Source organism: Filicampus tigris, chromosome 12, assembly GCF_054856515.1.
Source record: "Filicampus tigris isolate MCC_2025a chromosome 12, RoL_Ftig_1.0, whole genome shotgun sequence".
NCBI lineage: Eukaryota > Metazoa > Chordata > Actinopteri > Syngnathiformes > Syngnathidae > Filicampus > Filicampus tigris.
The window spans coordinates 2,923,541-2,950,641 of NC_141228.1; the positions used below are offsets into that span (position 1 = coordinate 2,923,541).

A 27,101-nucleotide genomic window follows, 5' to 3' on the forward strand; every position below is an offset into this window, starting at 1 on the left:
TAATATGCTGTATACATTTACTGTGCGGTGAGAGGGTGAGAGCAGTGCAAAATTGCGCATGCACACAGAGGAAACATGAGAGATCGTCATCAGTAAAAAGTCAGTATGTGGTACGTACTTTGATTTTGGGAAGCAGCATTGTCATCCGCAACTGGTGTATTGATGCAGTACTGTGACAAATTACACTGCAATATTTCTTTCTGTTATTGACATGGTGTACTACCCATAACATTTTCCCACTTTGGTCTCCAAAACAAATCACAACGTATCTTAGCTAGCAGACGTGTGATGTGGACTTAGTTGTGACTCGGTTAAACTGTTACGCATTTTACACACAAGCACATACTGCAGTCCGTATGATTAAGAAGCTACGGTAAGGAGTAGTGATGATGTCACTTTACTGCTAAGACTCAGAACATATCAATAACTTCTTAGATCTGTCCAGAGCCAGAGAGCAGGCGGTTTAAAGGAGGGACGAGATATTCCTCACATCCTCTCTGAGAACAAACACACAGCTACCCACATCTGTCACAAGTGTGCATGCACGCACACGCACACACACACACACACACAAACACACAAATGGGAGGCTCTCACTTATTTACAGTACAAACACAAGTAGCCTCACAAATTCACCTAGTGATGCAAAGGCACCGTTTGGGCAAACAAGGCTTCGTTAAACACACACGCACACACCCACACACTTGAGGATGTGAATAAACAGAAAGACGTGCATTTCTCAAAGCAACCTGTGTTGTATACACAATACTTTTCATCGTAGCACGTCTGTGTTACCTGCAAGGAATAGTCAAAAGAGTGGTGAGAAACATAGGACAGTTTGATGACTTGTGTGATTTAACACTGGGCCGTGGTCCGTGCTCTTCTTCACAACTCCCCTGGACTTGAAAAGATGCCCAACGGTACCATAAATGACAACAGAGCATCCAAGTCTCTCACCATTTCATTTCTCGGGCATGTGTCAACTAACACTGCTTGTCAAGACAGTTCCAGCCCCCCCACAAAAATCAAAATAGTTATCTTCTAATTTTTTATAAATGTTATAATCAGTTCTTGTTGATATCAGTGTTTGACGCAAGGCAAGGAAAGACAACTTTATTTATGTATATTGAACTTTTCATACTCAAGGTAACTCAATGTATTCACACAGTGGCATGCTGTCTTCAAGGCCTTTCCTGCTGGTCCAAACACTATCAAAAGGACAGATGGACATTTACAGTACAACTTACATGAAATGGTTATAATTTATTTCCAACAGTCTTTTGTCTTCCTTTCATAGAGTGTGTCTTGGCCGCCAAGTAGGAACAGTTTTAATGACAGTTTTATTTTTTTTTTCTCAATTTCCGTCATTCGTGTTTTTTTTTTTTTGTCCAATCAGTTTTCAGCTTTGATGTGTTGACCTGCACATATTTCGTCCAACGCCTTCAGAACCTCGAGTGCAGGCGTTAACCATACACATGCCATTAAAATCGCTTGGTCTTCTTTTAGCCAATCAGATTTTAGATTCGCTGCTGAACGCCTTCTCGCAGGCCTGGTGGTGAGTGAATTCCTCTGTCCTCTAATTCAGTGGTCCCCAACCTTGGGGGGAACTTGGGACCGGGCCGCAGTTGGCTGCACAGATGAAAAAAAATAAAAAATAACGTACAGTACTTCTGGTTTATTTATCATCCGTGGCTGAAAAATGTTTTATTTTGAAAAGTGACCAGATTCTCTCTGTTACATCCATCTATGACTGACTCTTAGCGCATGTCAAGTTGTCTCTGTCGCGCAATGCTAATGTTAAACGCACGGGCTAGCAAATGAGTAAAATAAACAGATGTATTTTGGAAAAGTTTAACCCCTTCTCCTATGTGTGTGTATGTATGTATGTATGTGTGTGTATATATATATATATATATATATATATATATATATATATATATATATATATATATATATATATATATATATATATATATATATATGCGGCGCGGTGGACGACTGGTTAGCACGTCCGCCTCACAGTTCAGAGGTCGTGGGTTCGATCCCGGCCCCGGCCTCCCTGTGTGGAGTTTGCATGTTCTCCCCGGGTACTCCGGTTTCCTCCCACATTCCAAAAACATGCATGGCAGGTTAATTGATCACTCTAAATTGCCCCGAGGTGTGATTGTGAGTGCGGATGTTTGTCTCTGTGTGCCCTGCGATTGGCTGGCAACAGATTCGGGGTGTCCCCCGCCTACTGGAATAGGCTCCAGCACGCCCCGCGACCCTTGTGAGGATAAGCGGTACAGATAATGGATGGATGGATATAGATATATATATATATATATGAAATCCATGTAGTCCATCCATGTTTCAGGAAATGTGTTGAAAAATGAATTAAAAAGCTGAACTTAAATTATCCATCTAGCAAACAAAAATGCCGTGACCCATCATCCTTTGGGCTTTCGGGTGCGTGTAGACTTGACCTGAATTTTAAAATACACTGGAAGAAAAAGAGCACTATTTCACTGAACATCCATCCATTGTCGATACCGCTTATCCTCACAAGGGTCGCCTATCCCAGCTGTCTTCGGGCAGTAGGCAGGGGACACCCTGAATCTGTTGCCAGCCAATCGCAGGGCACACAGAGACAAACATCCGCACTCACAATCACACCTCGGGGCAATTTAGAGTGATCAATTAACCTGCCATGCATGTTTTCGGAATGTGGGAGGAAACCGGAAAACCCACGCAGGCACGGGGAGAACATGCAAACTCCACACAGGGAGGCCGGAGCCGGGATCGAACCCACAACCTCTGAACTGTGAGGCGGACGCGCTAACCAGTCGACCAGTCGGCCTTCACTGAACAATGAAAATAAATATTTGCAAAATAACTGCGTGAATATTATTTTACCTGGTTAATGGGACTTCTGCTTGTGAACCTCTGCGCACAGTGCCTGCAAATTAGGGCTGTAGGAAGTCACTTTCATCTTTACGCAGGACTAAAAGCTGCTGTCTTTTTTTTTTTTTTTTTAAATCAGATTTTTGTGTGGAAGCGTTCATATTACATTATAAATGCGACCTTGGTCTCTGCCCCATTTTGTTTTTATTTCACCTATCGCCATGCTGTGTTTGTGTGTGTCTCTCTCTCTTTTGATTTGATGTTTTTCTTTATTTGGCAGTATGTCTGTTTGTGCGACGCCTGCGTGTGATGTGAAAATTATATTCTCGATGCCGATTGGCTGTCGCCGAGGAGGGACGGACTGTGACCACGTGCGTCGGCTGGAAATATAGACCAGAAGATATAGACGGATAGACGGTGCCCAGCTCTGATATGCGTCCCCAAAGTGACCCGCATGCGCAGACAAAGAGACGGCGTCACTCGCAACGTAGTGTTTATTTAATGTGGTCCAGCGATCGGGGCTACAGACCTATATTTTTATTATCTCATACCTACAGAGGAGTGATTTGGGAGGAGGTAGAAATAGAGTATTTTGGGGAAATGAGTTGAGGCTTTTCAATCTCATTTCATGGAGACGTCACTAAAGATGACGTCACATCAGTGCCGTCTACGGGGTTACTACCATCACCACAAATGTCCTCTTGATGCTTCATGTTTCAAGTGGGATTAAATTAAAGTTACTGTATTTGAAACACATATGAAAGGGACCCCGGTCGGATTTGAAAAAATCAGAATTGAGCCTTTTAGACTGTCATTAAAAAAAATCAGATACAGGTCGGGTACGGGCAAAAGAATTCAGATCTGGGTTGCATTTCCCTGCTGTGTGAATTTAGCATTTGTCCCTGGCACGGATAAATGAACAAAGATATATTACTGGGTGACCACAAAAAAACGGCCCCAGCTTTCAATAGACATAATTTGTTAATTGTTTTACAGAATCAAATGCAACTTGAGGTATAACTAGTTTATTGTGTTTAGAACATCACATTAAAATATACCCATTGGCCTTTTTTTCCCCAAATCCAAATCTTCTTTCAGGACCTGTTTTTTTTTTTGGGTCACACTGTATTTGTTATTTTTCTTGATCGTTTTTTCACCAATTAAAGAAACCTGTAATAATTTCACGTGGCACACCTTAAGAGCTTTTATGGCACATGTGACCCGGTTGAGAATCACTGCTTTAGGGAGCACGCAATAATGAACACTAGAACGGCCAGGGTTTTTATAACTTTTTTTACAACAACGACAAATCTAGGTGATATTTGACAAACAATTCAGCTGGTTACAAGTAGATGACTTTAATTTGTAAATAAGCCATTACCTGCCAAAGCAGCAGGGGGTATTGTGGGGTGACAGTCAAATGTAAAGCAGAAATAGTCAAATGACAGGCTTCTGGGCGTTCTAGGGGGCATCCGGTGACAGCTAGTGTTGCACGGGATGCCGGTGCCAGTAAAAACAAGAAAAAAAAAGAAAAAACACACATAGCTCACCAACTCTGTCTTAAGCGCATCGCCGCCTGTCTACCAACATGAGGAAATGCCTTTAAGTGGCACGCATCCTGCGTGTGAAGATGGCCTCAAAGCATTGAAGTGCTCACTGCACCTCCGCTCCTTGATGAAAAGCATGATGAGTGAAGTGGAACGTTTTTGCTTAAATGGCTGATAGTATAGCCATGGCAAGCCGACCAACATGTCAAAAAAAGACTTGTTTGAAAACTACTGTGGCTCTAGGTCGGAACAAATCCAATCTGGCCGAGCACAAAAACGAGTGGATTTAACTCTTATTCCACAAACGCAATATTTATCAGAATACCTTGTTCCAACTAGTGGGCTTGCATAGAACATATTCTTGAAAAAATATGTTTGGGTTGACTTCCCCTTTAAGCTTCGATCCTATAGCCACTGTGACACTACCACCGAAATCGCAGAAACTGCTCGAATAACATTAATATACAAAGAAACACAACAGTTTGAAAAATGCACAAGGTACCAAAATGTAATAAATAGATCAAGCCTTGAGAGGATTCTAATGAAAATACAACACAACCCCAGAGTGTCGTTGGAGCACATAACATGACCATTTTACTTTTGTAACATTTAGGTTTTTTTCCTCGTAGAAAACCATTTTCAACAAAGTGACTGTGTATGGTTCCCCGTAAATTGGGAAAAACAAAAACATCATCACCATAAAGATAATGATTAGACACACTTCATTACTACACCTTCTTTGCTGCCGTAAACAGCACTTATATAATATCAAGCGATAAAATATTATGTAAGAGTTGATCATTTTGGAATTTACAAGTGTAAGTTATCAAATTACTTGTTTGGCTACTGCTGTGGAAAATTGGACTCTATTTATACTTTTCGATTTATTACTTGCCACGGCCTACCAACAACAATCCCCTTTTCTTCCTGCTTTGATTAGATGTACGTTTTCCTTGGGTCCCTCTCAAAGCTGCTTTAGTATGTCTTTTTGTCTTTTTTACTTTAGTGGTTGTGGCAATATCTTGAGTGTAATTGTGAATATTGCTGTCTGTCTGTCTGTCTGTCAGCTTTTGAAACTCAAAATTGCACCACCTCAGGTGGCGGACTAATGACTAATTGACTATGGTGACACGGCAACAGGTTAACGAACGTCACATAAACACTCTACTTTGGTGTAAGAGGCAATGGCTGTTGGGTGACACTCATTACTCATCATTGACATCGCCGAATGAACTCATAACATTATGCACAAGGGCTAAACGTGCTGCTGCACATGTGCAAATCACATAAATTAGACTCTTGAAGTGACGTTGTAAAAATGCATACAAAATGAATAAATGTTTGAAGCATTGCTAAAGTAAAGCACCACCCACAATGAATTTTGCAACATTTCGAAAGTATAACATTAATGTAATACCATATTAATTAGGAATGGTGTTTAGTTAATTGACAAGTAAAGTTTCAATCATATCTAATCAATTTCTAATGAAAATGTAATTCCATACTATTTGCATTCAGTGACATTTTTTTAATTACTCATTTTTCCAAATCTTGAAAAATCCAAAATTCAAAGTAGCAAAGAAACACCAGAGAACAAAACACCAGGAGAAATGACATGACATGACATGACATGACATGACATGACATGACATGACATGACATGACATGACAGCGACAACGATCTGACAAGGGCTGAACGAAAACTAGGAACTTAAATACAGGCCTACTGACGAGACGATGAGAAACACCTGGACGAGACACACAAGGTAGGAGGGAGCTGATTGGCTAACACTAGGGGGTGGAATGCACACAGGTGGACACAATCATTGATGAGACAGACACAGAAATACTGAGAAAACTAAACTAAAAAAGCCCAAACATGACAATTTGTTCCAGAATACCGTGAGTCTTGACATTTTATTGTAAACTGCACAGATTCCAAACACCCTGTGTCATATACAGCAAAGCAAGCCCAGAACATACGTAAAGGAGCCTCATCAGCTGAGCCGTATCCATGTTACAGACTATGCTATTTTCTTTGTACGCTTCATCTTTCATCAGCATGTGTCCATGTAGCGCTTATGTAACTTGTCATCATGATCCAGTCAGTTTTCTCCTATCTGTCTAAAGAACTTTCGCCCAGAAGCTTTTTGGCCTGTCAATATGCATTTTGGCAAATTCCTGTCTTGTCATTCCTGTCTTTCTATGCAGGTGTTACACACTAGCACCCTTGAGTTTGTTTTATTAAAAATCTAGTTCACCTCGTGAGTTTCAGTTGAACGGGTGAACACCGCAAACAAACTCTGGTGCTGACCAAATCAACAGGTCTGAGACATTGGAAATCTGGTTTCAGCCTGGTTACAAAGTAGTGTGCTGTACTAAGTGCTCTTGCTTTGAGTCCACAGTTGTGTCCACTGCTAATGTAGCTAAATATAAATAATTTATGTAGGTGTATTCATATCGCTCTTGGCTTGCGATAGTTTTCTACTAGTACTCTGGGTTCCTCCCACAGTCCAAAACCATATACGGCAGTGGTCCCCAACCTTTTTTCAGCCACTGACCGGTTCATACAAGTCTATACTCACTGCGGTCCGGCAACTGCTCACCGAGTTGGGAGGGGGTGGGGTGGTTGGCGATGGGGCGCTTTGGGTTTGAGTTGGTGGTAAATCCACTGTTTGTTTTCAGCAATATTGCATGACTTTTTAGCCTTAGCAATGTGGTTAGCCACCAAGTATGATGCGCTCAAGGCACATTTGTTGACAAATCAGTTTTGAAGGCTTCATTGACCCATTGGAGAGGCGCTCGCCGTATATTGTGCAGAGCAGACTTCATTCATGCGTGGTAAACACCTGTCACTGTAAATGCATTTTTTAAGTACCGTATTTTACGGACTACACGTCACTCCGGAGTACAAGTCGCACTAGCCATAAAATGCATAATAAAGTAGAAAAAAACATATATAAGTTGCACTGGAGTATAAGTCGTATTTTTTAAGGAAATTTATTTGATAAAATCCAACATCAAGAACAGACATGTCATTTAAGATTTAAATAACGAACAATTTAAAATAAAAATAGAATAGAGACAACAACAGGCTGAACGGTATGCTTACGTTACATTACACAATGCCCCCCCTCCAACACCCGCAAGCCAAGTTGCCGCCGCCGCGTAACGCTGATAAATGTGTCCATACAAATCAAAATAATAAAATTGTGCGCTTAGTACACATAATTTCCACTGAGCTATGATGGTAACATTTATCTTACATTCACACATGTAGGATGACAAGAAAATTACTGTAAAGTTAGGACTGTAAGTGAATTTGGGGGGATTCACCGGAGCGCCTCATCCAAACAGTCACTCGAATCAAAGAGCGTGACCGGACACAGTGATAGGGAACAACGTGGCTTCAGTAGCACTCCAATCCATTCCACAGAGCTCAACAACTCACTCAATCCCGGCGCGTACACGACCATGAAGGGGGCACAGATCTGCCGCTAGCCGCTAACGGCTAACAGACTCCAAATGTCTCTCGATAGGACCCCTTAGCTGTCCAACAATATGCCCAACATAAATCAACGTAAAGAAAGGACCCATTAGCTGCCCGGGGGGGACTCACCGGAGCGCCTCATCCAGTCACTCGAATCAAAGAGCGTGACCGGACACAGTGGTAGGGAAAAACTTGGCTTTAATAGCACTCCAATCCATTCCACAGAGATTCAAGTACAAGTACAAGTCGCACCCCCGGCCAAACTATGAAAAAAAAAGGCGACTTGTAGTCCGGAAAATACGGTAGGTCTTTTGGTATTTGGTACAAAGAAACTTTCCAAATATATCTGTTTATTTTACTCATTTTGCGAGTATGCAAATTTAATATTAGCATTGTGTGACCGAGACAACTTGACATGCGTCAAGAGTCAATCATAGACGGAGGTAAAGGAGAGAATATGGTCACTTTTCAGAATGTTTTTTTCAGCTTCAGATAATAAATAAACTAGAACTACTGTAAGACCGGCCCCGGTGGTTGGGGACCACTGATAAATGGTTTGTCTGTCCTGTCCAGGGTGTACCCTACCTCTCAACTGAGGTCAGCTGTGATAGGCCCCAGCATCCATGTAACACTGAGCAGGCAATGTAGCATAGAAAATAGATGAATACATTCAGATTGATTCATGATTCTCCTTCATAATGTTCTTCACAAAAACAAACAATAAACAAATAAGTGAACAGCACAATCTGATGAGAAAATGTGCTGGTAGGAAAAATGTTTTGGGAAATGTCCTTCTATAAAATGTGTTGTTAAAATGACTAAATGATTGCTGTGCTTGTGTGTAATGATGCTGATCTGCACTTTGAATAACAGTGTAAAAATGAGCAATCATAAAGAGCTCAAGTGGATATACTCAGGATGCCATTAGCAGCTTTGAGAAGCTCTGGACACATACTGTAGGTTCATAAACTAGATAAGTACAGTATGGATATTAAGAAGGTGAAGGTAACCTCATCTTATCTGAGACTGTTAGGAACACACTCTACTTTTAGCAAGGCTGAACACGTGATGTATTGACTATGGCTTTAAGTGTTTTCACAGGTGGGAAAAGATTAATGCATGCTAGCCCAAAACATTATACATCTTAACTGTGGTGGAAGATGTGCTGACTTTAACAATATTTCATATTATGATTACAGTAAAACCTCCAAATTCAAACACCATAAATGTCATTCAATTGAGAATTCCACCAAAGTTTTCAGAGAAAAAACATGCATTAAACACTGGACAAAAACGTGAAGGTCAAACAGTCATTGCGCGTGACCTTACACCAGACCATAGTGTACCTCAGGAGTTCAGTCAACAAACAAGAGCTGCAAGTGTTGTTGCATTTAAAAGGGAAGTCCACCCAAACATATTTTTTTCAAGATCCAAGGCATTCTGGTAAATATTGTACTTGTGGAATAAGAGTTAATCCACCCGTTTTTAGCCATCTCTGGGGGTGGCCATTTTGTCACTTCTGTCAACTGAAAAGGACATCACAGTTGCTCAGGACTCAGATAACGACCAATCATGGCCTCACCTGTTTTCTGAAGCTGCACCATGTGCTGTGGATGTTGCTGCTCAACTCAAATTCCACAAACGCAATATTAATCAGAATGCCCCGTTTCAACTCGTGGACCTGCATAGAACATATTCTTGAAAAAAAAAAAAGTTTGGTTTGACTTCCTTTTTAAACAACATATACCGTATGTCTCTAACAAGTGTGAAAACACCTGTGTTTATTGATGGGTAATAACAGACAATTTTGATTCGATATGATACAGATGACCTTTTGGGCATCCACACTTTGTTTGACTTTTTTAAACTCAAAATAACACATGACAATATCTGACCACTTAACAATTTTAATTAGTTTTGCTCATAACATATTAGTGATTAACAAAAAAAACGTAATTTTTATGAAGGATATGCAAAAGTAAACCTTCGAAGGCATACTTGAATTTTACCTGAACTTCAGACTAGAAACTGTTACATTCAAAACACTGAAATGAGAAGTGTCAATAAAGAATACAAAAATAAATCATTTACATCAATATAAAATAAACAGAGCTGGGCAGTCCGTTCCTGGGCCGAACCGGTCGGACCCTCTGGATGCCCATTTTTGGGGCGGAGGGGTGGGGGGTGATAAATTTTTAAAAAATGGCTGGACTAACCATGGCCGGAAGTGGATTTTAGTCCGGTCCACTAATTGGCCCTCATGCGTGTGACGTGCTCGCGAGGCGGCCAAATTTAATCTCAGCCTACTCAGTGAAAGGCATCTTTTTAGGCTTCTTTCAAAACAACTTGTGTCCGGGAGTATATTCAAGCTGCGCGGAGCACTCAAGTATGGCACATCATGCACTTTCCTACTTGCGGAAATACGACGTAGCAAAACTGCTGTGTAGTGGTTTGCTGGCATGCTTTTATTTTGAAGGCCGGGAAGTGTGAAGGAGGGGAAGTGTGGAAAATAAGTAACTTGTTGAATGCTTGCAGACTTGTCGTCTGTTGGACCCAAATAATTATACAATACGACAAAACCAACCCCATGGCTCGCAATGGAGGTAAGTACATGCAGCTGGATAACTACGTGAGTAAGTGGCGCGTTTGAAGCGTGTCCACAGCGGGTTTGAATAGTAAGTTAGCCAGCTAATAGTCTTTAAATAAACCTCTTCCGTTAGCATCTCTCCTGCGGGCGTATCATGCACGCTTTTATTGGGGGGGCGGGGGGGGCGGGGGGATGGGTGTTAGTTGGAACGGCGTGGGGGCCAACAATGTTTATGAATATGGCCGGGGGGTCGCGGCCGGAAGGGTACCCAGGTCAAGGGTGGAGGGTTGCCGCCGGACGGGCAAAAAAGGGTCACGTGTCCAGCTCTGAAAATAAATATAATGAATTAAACAAAGTTACATTTTACAGCATCAAATAAACCATATCTTTGGTGAAGACTATTCATAATCTAATCTAATATAATCTATGTATAGATCGATCGATATATACAAAAATACGATAGATAGATATAGATACCTGCAGTCTAAACATAAATACACTTACATAATACATGGTTGCTGTCCAGTGAAAAACACGTATGTCCAATTTTGTCTCTCTATTTTTTTTGATTTTCAAGTTAATGGGATGTCTGTAACGTGTTAAAAAAAAATAGACATAAATGTTTTTCACACTACAGCGACAGTATACAGTATAGCCACAGATATATAATAAAGCTCACAAACACGCAAAATATAATAATTACACAGACTGTAATGGACAGGTTTGTACATAAAGTACAGTATGTACACACTCAATGTGTGAATAAGGTCAGGGCATTTGAAGAGACCTTTACTTCACATATATCCTGCATAACAGCATTTCATGTCATGAGGATGACTTCATCAGGAAGTAAAATCTGTGAGAAGTTCTCACACAACACACACACACAAACACACACACACACCCCACACACACAAAAATGTTGAGGAGATGGGAGATAATGTTTCATAAAGTTTCTCATTTCTCGAAACACGTTTCAAATGCCTTGCTACATCCATGCAATTGATTATGTACAATTCTGTGTTGTTTTGTACATTATCAATTGATTATGTCATGTTGATCAAAATGTATTATAATGAGTTTCTGTTGAACTGTCTCACACCCCACAACATTTTGGAGTTAGTTTATCGTATTCATCGTAAATCTTACAATCTTGGCAAAATGGTTTAACAATTTGTTATAATTTGTCTAGCATATTTGGAAACATCTCCATTTAGAAGTTTTTTCACATCTAAATGCTGAGCTTTTCTAATGAAGGGACATGTGTGAAGTACCTTGAAACTGGTAGCCACCCCATGCCTAATGAACACATGATTTTAATAGGTTGGTGGGGGGAAGAAATGTAGAGATAGCAGGCTTGTTTCCACCCCGGAGTATAAATTATAATCCAATTATCCTCTGTGCAAAATAGTATGTTTTGCACACACTATATCGAAATGTGTCATGCAACAAGACCTGAAGCTGTATTCCTACATTCAAGTGACGTGGATAGTATGCAGTGACAAAGAATGATGACAAAGAAAATAACTGCCAGTGACGCAAATAAGGTGAGTACAGAGCTGAACAATTACTAACTTTGAGCAATGCAGTTTCAATACAAAGAAAGAAGTTGGGTAGCTGTATTCCTGCAAAGTGAGTCAAAGGGTGAATCAGTTTTGACACACAACATACAGTATATGCTGCTACATTATTTTTGTTTGTTATGTTTTAATTTTTTTACCACAAGGCCGTGTGACCGCATCACCGCATATAATTACAGAGGTTGTGCTGTTGGTTTTGGGGGAGTAACATAGAATTAGAAGAAAGCCTTTCCGTATGCCTCTCGTACTTGAATGATGTGTTTTTCATTTGTTAGTAATGTTAGCAGTTTATGATCTCATCTTTCTGCTTATATAAGAAAAAGAATGAAGGCACATGTCCCAAGAGAGTTAGAATGAGATTCACCTGTGCACTTACGTACGATAACATTGTGCTAATGTGCGCATTGTGTGTGCACACACAATGAACGTGTGTCTCACTGCATCCTATTTTTCTACTTAGGGCTGACGCACACGTTCACAGACACAAAAACCTCCATATACGTACACACAAACACACACCCCCGCACACGCACACCACTCACACACACACACACACGCACACGCACACACACATACGCACAACTAAACTAGACACGTTTCCTCCTGGCTTCCGTCAAGTCCCAACAGTTATTGACAACAAAACAGGAACAATCTGATCTTCTCTTCCTGCCTCACACTTCCTGCCCACCGCCTCCCCCTCCTCTGGCTGACCGACAGAGATATGGGTGATAAGAAAAAAGAAACACGATTTTCGGAAAAGAGGTGAAAAACATTAAGGCAGAAAACATTTCTTTAGTTGCACAGGTGCCAGTTTTCAGAATAAACTTGCATCTTTCAGCTCTTTAAGTGTCAAACACATTTTCACAGAGGGCTACATCAGCATAATGGTGGCCCTCAGAGGGTCAGAAGCAAGATATAAATGGATAAATGTTACTAAAAATTAAATAAAATATAGAATAAATGTAACTATTCAATAATGCTAAATAACTGTGAATGTATTACCTGTTCAAGTTATTATATAAATATTATGTGTGCAAATGCAAAAAAATTTGATGCTGGTTTCTTAACCTGACAAATTAATAGGATATATATATATATATATATATATATATATATATATATATATATATATATATATTTGTCAGGTTAGGAAACCAACATCACTCCATCAATCAACGATCCAAATATCCAAGTTAGCAAAGACGAATATCATCAAACACTAATTGTGACATGAACTTCAATTTGTTCGAAACCTTTGTCACAGTTGAGTGGGGCAGGGTAATGGTACAACCAGCAATTGTGAGCTGCAAACAACATATGTGACAGATTTTACAAAAACAAATGGCTGCACATAGCACGTGTATCTGGTTGGGACGCACTGTGTCTGCTCACAAATATTCAGCATGCATTACTAAAGACACCCAACGAAAATAACTTTGTAGGTCGAGAGATTTCTTCAGTCCAACTGAGACTGTGCTGAAAATGATCACACATGTCCTAGTTGTCAGCTTGAGCAAGTAGGACTTGCATCTGGTCGCGTTTGGGTGAGCACATACATTGCGCCAATCAATGCAGGCATGTCGACATGTTGGTTCAAAGTCACCCGTTTATCAGTCTTCAATAGTTTGCGCATTATGCGCACACTGGCCACTGTGGACGCTAACACGGACCACAGATTAGCACGCTGTTCCATTCATAAATCATGTCAGGATGTCTGTGCGTGTTCCACACATGTGCATTGGTCCTTGCATCCCCATCAATAAACACACTGCATGTACTGTATGTGCATGTTTAATCAAAATGACGATCCCGATAAAGCAAAAAATAAATAAACAGCTCCTGTGTTTGTTGTAATGTTGGAAGTGCTACCACATGAAAAGAAAAGTTAGTGTAGAGCCCGACTCGATAAAGCAAGCTTTCAAATTGCATTGTTTTTGATTATGCCTTGGGGAAAATTGCAGCTTGGCTACTCATTTTGGACAATTTGTTGTTTCTCTTGAACACTTATTTTGGCATACTTAGCTCTGTGTTTTTTGTCAAAAGGACGACGTACTGTAGATTGTACTCTTTGTTAACATCGCCTCATAACACCAATGTTCAGTTATTTTCTCCTTGAAGCACAAACATGAAGATTTACCTCCCCATCATTGTTGAAACATACTTCCAACTGCATCAATTTACTCTTCCTGTACATTTTGGAATCATTATTTGTATTTCTCAATTCCACTTTTTGGGTAAAATCTCTTCAATCCGTGCAATTTAGTGTTGGGACGCCATAAATTCCAATTACAATGAATCCAAAAGACCAAGCGGATTAAAAATGCTCCATATACAGTAAACACCTTAATCAGAATAAAAAAAAGTTGAATGTGAATGGTATTTCATTTGGATTTACAGGTGTGGTATATTCCTTTTGGCAATCTGAGAGAGCGTCATGTAAACAGTTCAATCAGAATAGCCAAGCTTTGGCCGGTCTGCGCATACTCTGTGTTGAGGCAAATGCAAAATGGCAGCGTCTTACCAGAGCTATTATTTCAAAGTACTTCTAACTTGTTCTTAATCAAGATCTTGCTTTAATAAAATACAATACAGTCCAATATATTGTATAATACAATACAATAACATGTTAAAGCTATCACATCTACTGCGCTAAATAGAAGAATGAACTCCAAATAAATAAAAAAATAATTCACGTGATGCTTACATCTATCTCCATGTGTCACACGGCTGTAACACAGCTGATGTGATTAATGTAGTGCAGCATGTAAATGGCAGATCGTAATTGTAGCTCACATCACATGTAAACAGGTGACCACATTAGGCCCACGGGCCTTGAATGTGACACAGGTGGTTTATACTGTTATTTTCATTACATAGAATGGTTTGACACTAGAAGGCCAATTCAACACAAGGTATTAGAAGGCCTTTAAGACAAGACTTGGACTTTCATGGAATTGGATGAATATGATATTCTACTCTAAGATATATTGCTGTATATACACAGCATCATGTTATCAAAAACTGATTTTCTGTTCATATTCATATTGTTCATATTATAACTTATAATATTCATGATGTTAAAAAAAATATTCTGGATCTGCATCGACAAAAACTAAAGAGAGGTGTCAAGAAGAAGAATATACAATAGAAGTTACGCAGAGTAAGCTTTACCATGCCATTGTATGATAATTGCTATCAATGTTAGGGTAGGATAATGATTATTAATGTTTCTATTTTACCATGGTTGATTTTTTACACGTACATGACAATTAGAAATATAGTTTTAAAATATGTCTTGACTTATTTATTGACTTAATTTTATGTGTGTCTGTGACAGTGGCTTACACATCACTACATATCTTAAAAAAAATGTAATTTATGAAACATTAGAAATGTTAATTTCCTTGTTTCTTGTTGCATTCACCCAATTCTTTGTAGTGTATATCAGCCTTTTAGAATAGAATTTAGAATATCCTCCTTAGCAGAAGCGATAAAGGTACAGTTAACACATATTTAAGAAACATCCTTGTTTGTCTTTACAGGAGGCCTGAACACACACGCGTGAATCTAGACACACACACATACACAGCACCTGATGAGCCGTGGTTCTGATAGAGGAAGTGAAAACTTGGTCCATCTGCTTTGACAGGAAGTCAACAGAAGCCACAGAAAGGCACACTGACGTCAAGCACAGCCACAGGAACACCTCCCCACACACCACACACACACAAACACACACACAGTGTCATAGTAAGATCTCACTGAAGTCCCATTTTGTCAAACCACAACTGCACACAGATAAGAAAGGTTAAAAAACATTATAGCACCATTCCATGAAATACTAACTACTCATATACACACGCACATGCACCCGCACCCACCCACACACACCCACACACACACACACACACGCAGTCAAGCACTTACAGTACATTAAAATTACAAGCAGAAACATTCACAGAAAATGATTTTGCGAGGATGAAGTGGATTGATAGAAAAGAAAAAAATCCTTTATGCAGATGTGAAGCAGACACTTGAAAACATCATTACTATCTGAAAGACTTAATTGTAATTACATTATGTAAAATAATGTAAAATGTGACTTAATGGATTAATGACCCTTATTACCATTATTGACTAATTATGTCTTCATGCTTGCAACTCCTGGATCTAGCCTAGGTTGATCGTTTCCCAGATAAGTGTAAAACTCATTCACTTTCAAATGTGCCTGAGCTAGTTAGTTTGGAAGTGGTTAATGATGCAGATGACAAAGGAGTCGGGACTACAATGCAAATGATATTCAAGGTGAAAGTTGTCCAGATGCGATTACGTGAGGTAAAAGGCAAAACAATCAACAATAAATAAAGGTTTATCCCAGGTACATAAAAAAAACGCCAGCTACATAAAGATGAGTTTATGCTGTTATAATCCAAATATTCATCTGAGCTTCTTACCTGGGAGGCACACTTTGGTGACTGCAGGCTGATTTGCAGCTGCAGGAGACCTCCTGAAAAAAGGAAAAACAGTCAAGAACAAAATATTCATTTGTGTAATAAGTGTGGACCTTTTGGATAAGTGTTTAATGTATAACATTTATTAAGTAGCGGGGGGAGAAAAATTAAATATAAGCAAAATGTTGAAAAAAAAAAAATCTGACAGTCTATGAAGTGCCGAACCACGAACATGCAGAGGTCAACTGTGGTTTTAAATTGTAACATCACCATTAAAAGGCAGAAATTCCTAATTTGATTTACACCTGGTCTTATACTGCCCTATAAATTTGGAATGATATGCAGGATTAAAATAGTAGCCTACCTCAATAATATTAACATTTTGACTGACTTGATTTTTGTGGAAGAAAAATCCACAAAATTAGTTTTTTGTACTTAATGGTTTGCTGTTAGGCAGTTTTTTGCTGTCCTTGAATGGTCATTTTTGTGCAAGACAACCCTGTGCACTGGGAAAAAAAAAAGAAATCAAACTATGCGGTTATTTTGTTGCTTGCTTCAAACACTTTGTTGTTGGGTAAGGATAGTGAATCTCTTATACATGCATTGAGAGATGTATTAACCCCCAAGAGGGCAAGGAAAAACTAAAAAAAAAAAACTTCTGGGGAAAAGTGAGAAACCTTGAGAAGGTACCACAAATGGGGAAATCCCCCTTCCAGTGTGGCACTGAGGAAAACTTGCAATTGTTGCCCCCTCCATCAATTAAGTTGCCCATCCCCTTATGAATATGTGCTTTACCCTCCACTTAGTTGGATAGATTGTGCAGTGGAACCATTAAGGTCCGACGCTCTTTAAGTTACAGAAGTTGTAATTGAACCAACATGTGCTAGAAAATAAACTTCAAATGATAATGAGATGATCACGCATTATTTCAGGGGATATGTCAGAAAGCCTTGTGAGACACACCTTAGTGAGCAAGGATTAACTCCACAAGCTTCTTTTTTTTTTTCGTCGTCACCACAGAGGTGTGTGGTGATGAAATATGTGTTATGTGCTGCCTTTCATATATTTTCAAACTGGATTTTCACTTTATCCCCCCCCCACTTGTCTTTACTTTGTATATAATTAATCGGTACATTTAAAAAAATGATTTTATGATGATTTGCACCTTGAAATTAGTAAATATTATTCTATAGAAAAATAATACAGGCTGGAGGTCGACCAGTTTACTGTGAAGAATTATGTGACTTAAGAGGTTCCACTGTATCAGCCGCAATGCATTGTTATCCTCATGATGGTAGTCCAAGGTCTTTAAGAACATATCTCTGAAGGATGATTTAAAAACCGCATGTCAAGATTAGACTTTTTTCCATTTCACATCCACACATTATTACATTTGGGATGATGATATTGGGATAAACTTTGTAAAAAGTGGATGATTCCTTCAGACAAGAACAAAGTTGTCCTAGCTCTGTACAACATGGGTAACCAAACAGTGCCAAGACAACATGAACCCAGCAATTAGTCCGGTTGCATTAGATTCAACGAGCCCATCGTAGGCTGTATATTGACAAGTGTTACAACGGTGCTGTCAATGAATAAGAATAAGAATAAGAATGCCTTTATTGATCCCACAGTGGGGAAATTTTCATTGTTACAGTAGCAAAGATATAGGTCACACAGGGGCGGCGGCATAATGTGGTCTCCTGTTTTCCCGGAGCGAAAGTCATGGACATAGTTAACATCCTGCCGGGTGTTCTTGACTCTCTGCCATCATCCATTACCCGGCTCATCGTTCACGTTGGGACAAACGAGACAATACGCCGACAGTCTGAGCAGACGAAGAGAGACTTTCACGCCCTCTTTGCCTTGTTAAGAACCTGCGGTCTCTCGGTCTGGGTGAGTGGCATTTTGCCGGCATTGTCTCGCGGAGCCGAGCGCTTCAGCCGCCTTTTAAGCTTGAACACGTGGCTCCTACGCACTTGTGGCCACCTTGACTTTGCTTTTATTGACAACTTTAACCTATTCTGGAATCGCCCGTCTTTTTACCAGCCGGATGGTGTTCATCCGAACTCTCTTGGTAGCAAGATTTTAGCCGCTAACATCCACCATGTCGTAACCAATTCCACTCCCAGCTGACTCTTGTTTACCAATCATATTTCTTCTTCTACTCATAAACGCTGCAATGACAATGTCACTACCATCACTTACAGGCCAATACCAGCTGCTCACAGTACCACCACCCTCACTAGCTCCCCCTGCAGGCCCTCATTATCATTACCACTATCGGACAATTTTCCCATTGAAACCATCACCGGCAGACGCTTCCCTTGCACACACAAACAACGTGGTTTTAACAGTGGTAATCTAGTATATGTTAATACTGCTCATTCGTACCACCATGAGCGCACGTCCAGCACAATAATTAATCTGGCCGTGCTGAACGTGCGCTCCCTTTTAAACAAAACTTTTATCATAAACGACCTGATTTTAGACAATAATTTACATGGTATACTTTTGTCTGAGACATGGCTTGGTACAGATGCTCCAGTTGCTCTCAACGAGGCTTGCCCACCGAATTTTAACTTTTTATTTTCTACAAGGGATGGCAAAAGAGGAGGCGGGACTGCATCAATTTTTATTAATACTCTTTTATCAAAGGAGATCATTTTTAGCAGCTATTTATCGTTTGAACACCATGCCTTTGTTTTTAGCAGTCCCCCTATTCTCTGCATTACCGTCTATAGACCTCCCCATCATTCCACTTCTTTTATTACAGAATTTTCAGAATTCTTATCCATTTTATATTCTAGTTATAACAGGATATTAATAACTGGCGATTTTAATATACACATGGACAACATCTCGGACCCACTATCCAGAGATTTTTCAAACCTTTTAAACTGCTTGGATTTTAAACAGCACGTCTTGCAGCCAACTCACAACAGAGGACACACCCTGGATTTGGTTATAACCTATGGCTTGTCTGCTGGTGTGTCCTCTGTTGTTGACTTGGCAGTGTCAGACCACTACTGTGTCTATTTTAACATCGCCAGTTTTAACCATCTAGCAGTCCCGGTCAGAACAGTGAAGAAACGCTACCTATCTTCTGAGGTGGCAGCAAATTTTATCGAGATCTTAAAAAACACTCCTGCTGACATTTTACCTGCACCCTGTGATCTTATTGTTGACAATTTTAACCTACATCTTAAATCATCATTAGATTCAGTAGCTCCACTTTTAATTAAAACAACAAAAACAAAGACTGTACCCCCGTGGAGAAACAATGCTATCAAAATATCAAAGAGAAAATGCAGGAGTGCAGAGAGGAGGTGGAGAAAAAGTAAACTTACAGTATACTATGAAATTTTATGCGAACAACTGAAATCTTACAATAAAACAGTAAAACTGGCAAGATCTTCCTATTTCTCAAACCTCATTACAGTCAATAAAAACAACCCCAGGGTTCTCTTCTCCACCTTTGAACTTTTAACTAGTTCTGATTTTAATAAGTCCCCACAGAGACCAACAGATGCTCTCTGTGAGGACTTTGCAGACCACTTCAGAAGTAAAATCGATGACATAAGATCCAGTCTTTTAGCCCGTCAAAACACAAGTTTTAATAAACCCGGACAATCATATTTACATGAGGAAACACTGGAAAGTTTTGCCCTGGTTGATGCAAGGACACTTGTTCGAGTTTTCTCCCAGGTAAACCCAACAACCTGCCTTTTGGATCCAATTCCCACATTTCTTTTTAAGACATTTTATGGATTTTTTGAAGAACAAATTTTAAATATAGTCAATTGCTCTCTTCAGACAGGCGTCTTCCCAGCTGCCTTTAAAATGGCGGTGGTGAAGCCCCTTCTGAAGAAGAGCGGTTCTGACCCGAGCGTTTTTAATAACTACAGACCCGTATCCAACTTACCGTTTTTAAGTAAGATTTTAGAAAAACTGGTTTTCATCCAGTTGAATCATTTTTTAAATACAAATAATATTTTGGAGAAATATCAATCTGGTTTTAGGATGAACCACAGTACGGAGACTGCTCTTTTAAGGATCTTAAATGATATTAGGTGCACTGCAGACGTGAGAAAACTCACAGTCTTGGTGCTACTGGATCTAAGCGCTGCTTTTGATACAGTAGATCACCAAATTTTATTAAATAGACTTAAAAATCTAGTGGGCATCTCTGGTACTGTTTTTGACTGGTTTTATTCCTATCTCACAGACCGATATTTCTTTGTAAGTATGGATACTTGTTCCTCTAAAACTCATGAAATTAAATGTGGGGTTCCTCAAGGTTCGATTTTAGGCCCCTTACTTTTTAATCTTTATATGCTTCCCCTCGGGGATGTCATCAGGGGACACGGCATCAGCTTTCACAGCTATGCTGATGACACGCAGCTGTATATTGCCGTGTCTCCTGATGACACAGGACCCATTGATACCCTTTTAAATTGCATTTTAGATATCAAATCATGGATGGCAGATAATTTCCTACAGCTCAATGAGGACAAGACTGAGGTCTTAGTTATCGGTCCCGAAGGTCAGAGAGAGAAGCTTTTACCAAAACTACACATTTTTAATCCCTCACACTGTGTGAAGAACCTTGGCGTCATTTTTGACTCTGAGCTCAGTTTTATTCCTCATATTAAAAATGTAACCAAGATTGGTTTTTATCACCTTAAGAATATCGCCAGAGTCCGCCCGTTTCTCTCTCAGGCTAACACGGAAGTGCTGATGCATGCCTTTATTTCCTGTCGTTTAGATTACTGTAATGCCCTGCTCTCTGGCCTCCCGAAAAAGAGCATTTCACCACTGCAACTACTGCAGAATTCAGCCGCTCGGGTGCTGACGAGAACCAGAGGGCGGGAGCACATTACGCCAGTTTTGAAATTGCTGCATTGGCTCCCTGTGTGTTTCAGGATCGATTTTAAAGTACTTTTATTAGTTTATAAATGTGTTAATGGTCTTGGGCCATCTTATTTATCTGATTTGCTTTTATCATACCAGCCCTCGCGGATCCTGAGGTCCTCTGGCGCCGGCCTTTTATTTATTCCAAGGGTGAGGACCAAAATGCATGGCGAGGCTGCATTCAGCCATTTTGGTCCTCACCTTTGGAATAGCCTGCCAGAGGATGTCAGGTCTGCAGAGACTGTTGATATTTTTAAGAGGAAGCTCAAGACACACCTTTTTAGTTTGGCTTTCAACAACTCTTAAATAATTTATCTTTTCTTTTGATTGAAGTTAATTCTATGTTTTGCTTTGAATGTTTTAAAGCACTTTGAGTTGCATTTTTATGTATGAAAAGTGCTATATAAATAAAATGTGATTGATTGATTGATTGATTAATGTATAACATTGACGGCAAACATTTAGAATCAAACCTATGTAGATATACGCAGTAACATGTGTATATACACATGTGTATACACATGTGTATACACACCAACCTACACACCGATACCGATTGGCACACAGTTGTTTTTGCTTCACTTTGTATCGCTGCTCTTGTTCCTCTCCCCCATGCCGTGGTCTCGCTTGTATGACTGTATTAAGGCTAGCGAGCTAGGTGAAGCTAGCAACACGAGGCTAACCGTTTTCATGGCAATTTATGCAGCCAAGCGCCTGCCGGGTGCGTTTGTTTCTTGTGCCATCACAGTATCCTGTGTCAGCCAGGTTGTTTCTGTGATAAAAGTCATGTCCTAAAATGCAACTATGGACCATTTTCTGCGGACGGAAATGTTTGGTGACTATTCTGTCCTCCGCCTGTCTGTGTCTGTACATAGATCAAAGAGAAAGTCCAACACTGGAGTAAAGTTGATTAGCTTTATTGTAGTCTTCATTTTCTTGACAATAGTATTTTGTAAGAAAAAAAAGAGAGATGGTTTTCCAAAGCACAAACAATGAGGGGGAATGGTGAGAAACTGGAACTACACAATGGCTGTATGAAATTTAAAAGCTAGCGAGTCTTCTAGCTAATTGTGTGCACGATGAACTGGAGTTGTCACGTGACATCAGAACAGAGGATGGAATTTAACAAGAAAATGATTACGCTAATCGTCCAGCAGAGAGAGGCAAAGCAACACAAATAAAAGAAAGCTCTCACAGGCAGAAAAAAGAAAAAACAATTTTTTAAAAAATGTTTTGTTGTGTTTTTTTAATTTTATTGACGATTAAGAATGACATAATTGTGGTTTTCTAAGGAAGATCTGAACTTCATATTCAGTTTGTCATTGAATATGGGGCGGCACGGTAGTAGACTGGTTAGCATGTCCGCCTCACAGTTCAGAGGTCGTGGGTTCGATCCCGGCTCCGGCACCCCGTGTGGAGTTTGCATGCTCTCCCCGTGCCTGCGTGCGTTTTCTCTGGGTACTCTGGTTTCCTCCCACATTATATGCTTGGTAGGTCGATTGGACACTCTAAATTGCCCCTAGGTGTGATTGTGAGTTTGAGTGGTTGTTTGTCTTTGTGCGCCCTGCGATTGGCTGGCAACCAATTCAGGGTGTCCCCCGCCCACTGCCCGAAGACTGCTGGGATAGGCTCCTTGTGAGGATAAGCGGTATGGATAATGGATGGTTGGACATTAAAGATGGCGGGAAGGAGGACTGTGCTCAGTGAGAGAAATATTCAGGCCCAGCCTGATTTTTCCAGGCCCACCCATTACCCACGTTCTGGCTCACCACTGCTCACAGGACATGACAGTGACTTCTGACATCTGATGGTACTGTAAAGTAAGTCACCGCCAACACAGCAGCGCACTGGCCCCAGACCGCTGTTCATGTTGAACTGTGCTCCTGACTGTAACTCATTATCTGTGCTGCCTATCCTGTGTAGAGGTGTTGGCTCAATTTGAGTCAGCAACTAAGACGCTTTACTAATTATTAGTGTTGTTCCGATACCACTTTTTGGCCCCGATACCGATTGCGCTACCTGGCTGTGCAGTATCGGCTGATGAAAAGAATCCAAAATAAGCGCAATTTTTTTTTGTAATTCTAAAGAATTGCACACCCACTTGGACGTAAAATTATTCATATTTAAATCATCACTTGCGAAGCATCTGTAGTAACATCCATCCATTGTCTATACCGCTTATCCTCACAAGGGTCGCGTGGAGTGCAGGAACCTATCCCAGCTGTCTTTGGGCAGTAGGCCGGAGACACCCTGAATTAGTTGCCAGCCAATCGCAGGGCACACAGAGACAAACAAACAACCGCACTCACAATCACACCTAGGGGCAATTTAGAGTGTCCAATCGACCTACCAAGCATGTTTATGGAATGTGGGAGGAAACCGGAGTACCCGGAGAAAACTCACGCAGGCACGGGGAGAGCATACAAACTCCACACAGGGAGGTCGGGGCCAGGATCGAACCCACGACCTCTGAGCTGTGAGACGGACGTGCTAACCAGTCGAACACCGTGCCGCCCCTGTGGTAACATATACACACAAAATACATACGTTGAATAAACAGCATATTTTCATAGCTCTTTGTGCTTGTGAGAGTGAGACATGGGATACATACTGTATTCACATGGATGTATATTTGTAATAAAGCAAGGTGCAGCATTTGTACTTTTAAAATATATTCAGTAATTCTAACCGACCCCCCCGAGGTGTGAATATATATATATATATATATATATATATATATATATATATATATATATATATATATATATATAGATAGATAGATGGATAAAGTGTATAGATTACAGTATATAGAAAGTAGTATGCAGTACATACTGTATATATGCTGTATGTATACATTATTTTTTTTGGGGGGGGGGGCTGTTATAGTAATACACTGAAATGTTTACACCATCCCTAAACCCCAGTTTGAGGTTTAGTCTGTGCATGTACACTGTTGTGTCTGCTATATAAAGTTGCAAGTGGCACAACAGAGACACTAACACAAGCCACACTTTGTAAAGCTCGTGACTACCATCTTGTGGTAACTTTCCAAACCCACAGACTCTTAGAATGCACAGGTTTTTGAGTTTGCGGGTGGTCCAAAGACAGCTTGGATAGGCTCCAAGACACCTGCAACCCTAGTGAGGGTAAGCCGTTTGGAAACTAGATGGAACGGTGTGTGGATGCATGGATGTTTTTCTGGAGGAAGTACAACTATTGCAGTTAAGTTATGTTCTTAATAATAATAATATTGTTTTGTTAAAAAAAAAAAATCAAAACTATATCAACTATTAAAATAAAGTTAAATAATTTTCTAAAAATAATCTTGTATTGGTTTATGGGGAGTTTAAAATGAACTGAATACATTTCAAATTCGTCATTATGTCCCGTGTATTCAAACACGTGTTGAGTGTTACCTCAAAGGTGTCTTCAAAATGAAACAATGCCTTCTTTTAACGAAAGTAAAAATGTATAGAGAATGAATGAATAACTTACTTGCTGGAGGCACATTGGACATTGGTCAGTACAGTAAAGTTATTCCTCACACTTCGAAGGCTTGCCAGGACCTGGACACATAAAATTAAGATTTTGATTAGTCATCACATATTTATTTAGCGCCACCTTTTATTTAATTTACTGCTTAGTTCATTCATTAATGGAATTGGGCTGATGTCCATTGATTGATAAAGTATAGTTATACAATACGATAATTAAAAGTGTACCTACAGGTTGTGAAATTTTCTAGTATTTTGATGTAATTTGTTAAAATCTGATGCTAGCCCACAGTCTGTTAAAATAACAACAACATCAACGATAACAAAGACAGCACAGTGGAGAGTGGTTAGCAGGTTTCACAGTTCATGGGTTTATGGTTCGAATCCAGGACTTCCAGTGTGGAGTTTGCATGTTCTCTCACATTTCCAAAACTTGCTTCTTAGGTTATTTGCAAAAATTGATCAGAAGTGTGAATGATTATTTTCTGCAGTTAACTTAGTCTTACACTTGCGTGACACTTAAATTAGTTTAAATGATGCATAAAGTTGACATCAGCCACCCTCACTCTAACACTTCCTTTACCACTATACGTCTATCAAGTGTCAAAGGATGAGTACATATACATATACACATATATATATATATATATATACACATATATATATATATATATATATATATATATATATATATTTTTTTTTTTTTAAGTTAAAAAAAAAACGCACTTGAATTTGTTGTATTCTTCTATAGCAGTCTATAGCTAATAAATGTTGTTAAGCAGGATTGACGCTGGAATGGCTTAATTGAATTTTGATTATTTCCTGTGGGAAAATGTGTTCAGAAATCCAAACCAATCACAGCGACCAGTTTCCGCAATTGAATGTGCTCGAACTTAGAAGTTTTACAGTACCAGATTTCACTGAATTTTCAACAACAGATGGGGAAATATTTACCTGAGCAAAAGGTGTCACGATCAGGTCATCACCATGTCTGGAAGGACACAGAAATGTGTACTAAGAAATGTGTTCAAATGCAGTGTAAGCATTGAATGCTTTGCTGTTGAGAGTGTTTTAAATACTACCACATTAGCCATGAACAGAAACGAAAATGACCCTGTCAATCGCATCATTGTAATGAATAGAGAAAGATGGACTCCAAAGCGTCTGGGAGGAAGGTCATAATTGGGAGTCTTCAGTTCTGGGGGCATTTTGTACAATGACTAATCTATTTTTGTAAACTGAGAAAGAGCAAGACACTTCAAATCATTGTCATGCTGTTTGGAGCCACATATTTATTACTGAGGGGATATTTACAGGCATCGCCACTCAGTATCTCTCAGTGGATCAACATCCAAGTGGGCGATCTACCAGAGAAAATCTTCCAGTCCAGTTATCCAGTGAGTAAACTGTGAGAACTACAACTTCCGTTATCAAAATCAAACAGCATTAAGAAGTACAATGTATCCTCATTCTGACAGTATATCAAATAGTAATATTGAAAAGTAGGACTGTACGATGTATTGGAAAAACATGCAATGTAACGATATGGTTGTTGAATATGGCAGTATCGATATTTTTGCAATATTTCACATGAACCTAAAGAAATGACAATTTTATTATCTAATGAAAGAATTACATTTTGTTTATGCAACAAAATATGCAAGTACAATGTATTATTAGCTAATTAATCGTAATTACCGTAGATAATGTCCAACTATTGGATGGTCATGCAAATTTAAGTTTGCGTCTGACTGGTCGAATTCAGATAAAAGTATATAATTCCAGAAGAAATTTGTTGCATGCTTTTGCGATATGCGTAGTGCTTGAGTCTATTTCGCGATATTGATATTTTTTCCATCCTTATTAAAAAGGGAAAAAAAACATTCTTGGAGATAGTTTTGGCTTTGGACAGAATTTCTTTAATACAGAGTGTGACATTTCCTCAATAAAAATGTTTTAATAATGTCAAAGGCAGAAAAAATTAACCTTTTCAGTGTGGTTACAGACACCATTTAAACTGTGGATTATGTCAAGGATTAAGCAGTCGGTAAATAAATGTGTGTATTTGAAAAAGGATACACCTACAGTATATTCATTTGTGAAAGTCAAAAGAGATTGTGTAAAAAAAAAAAAAAAAAAAGCGAAAAAAAAAAAA

At 39.5% G+C, this 27,101-nt stretch overlaps 1 protein-coding gene across 6 annotated transcripts in view; it reads right to left on the reverse strand.

The window, feature by feature from the left end:
* The window catches only part of pde4ba (phosphodiesterase 4B, cAMP-specific a), a 199,516-nt gene that overhangs the window by 43,168 nt on the left and 129,247 nt on the right, over positions 1–27,101 (reverse strand). For all 6 annotated transcript variants that reach the window (XM_086046216.1, XM_086046215.1, XM_086046214.1 and 3 more), the window contains 3 exons: positions 25,901–25,937; positions 24,948–25,018; positions 16,542–16,594 (listed from right to left, as the gene is read on the reverse strand). In XM_086046216.1, the coding sequence (XP_085902342.1) occupies positions 16,542–16,594; positions 24,948–25,018; positions 25,901–25,937 (161 nt within the window). The remainder of the gene's footprint in view (positions 1–16,541; positions 16,595–24,947; positions 25,019–25,900; positions 25,938–27,101) is intronic.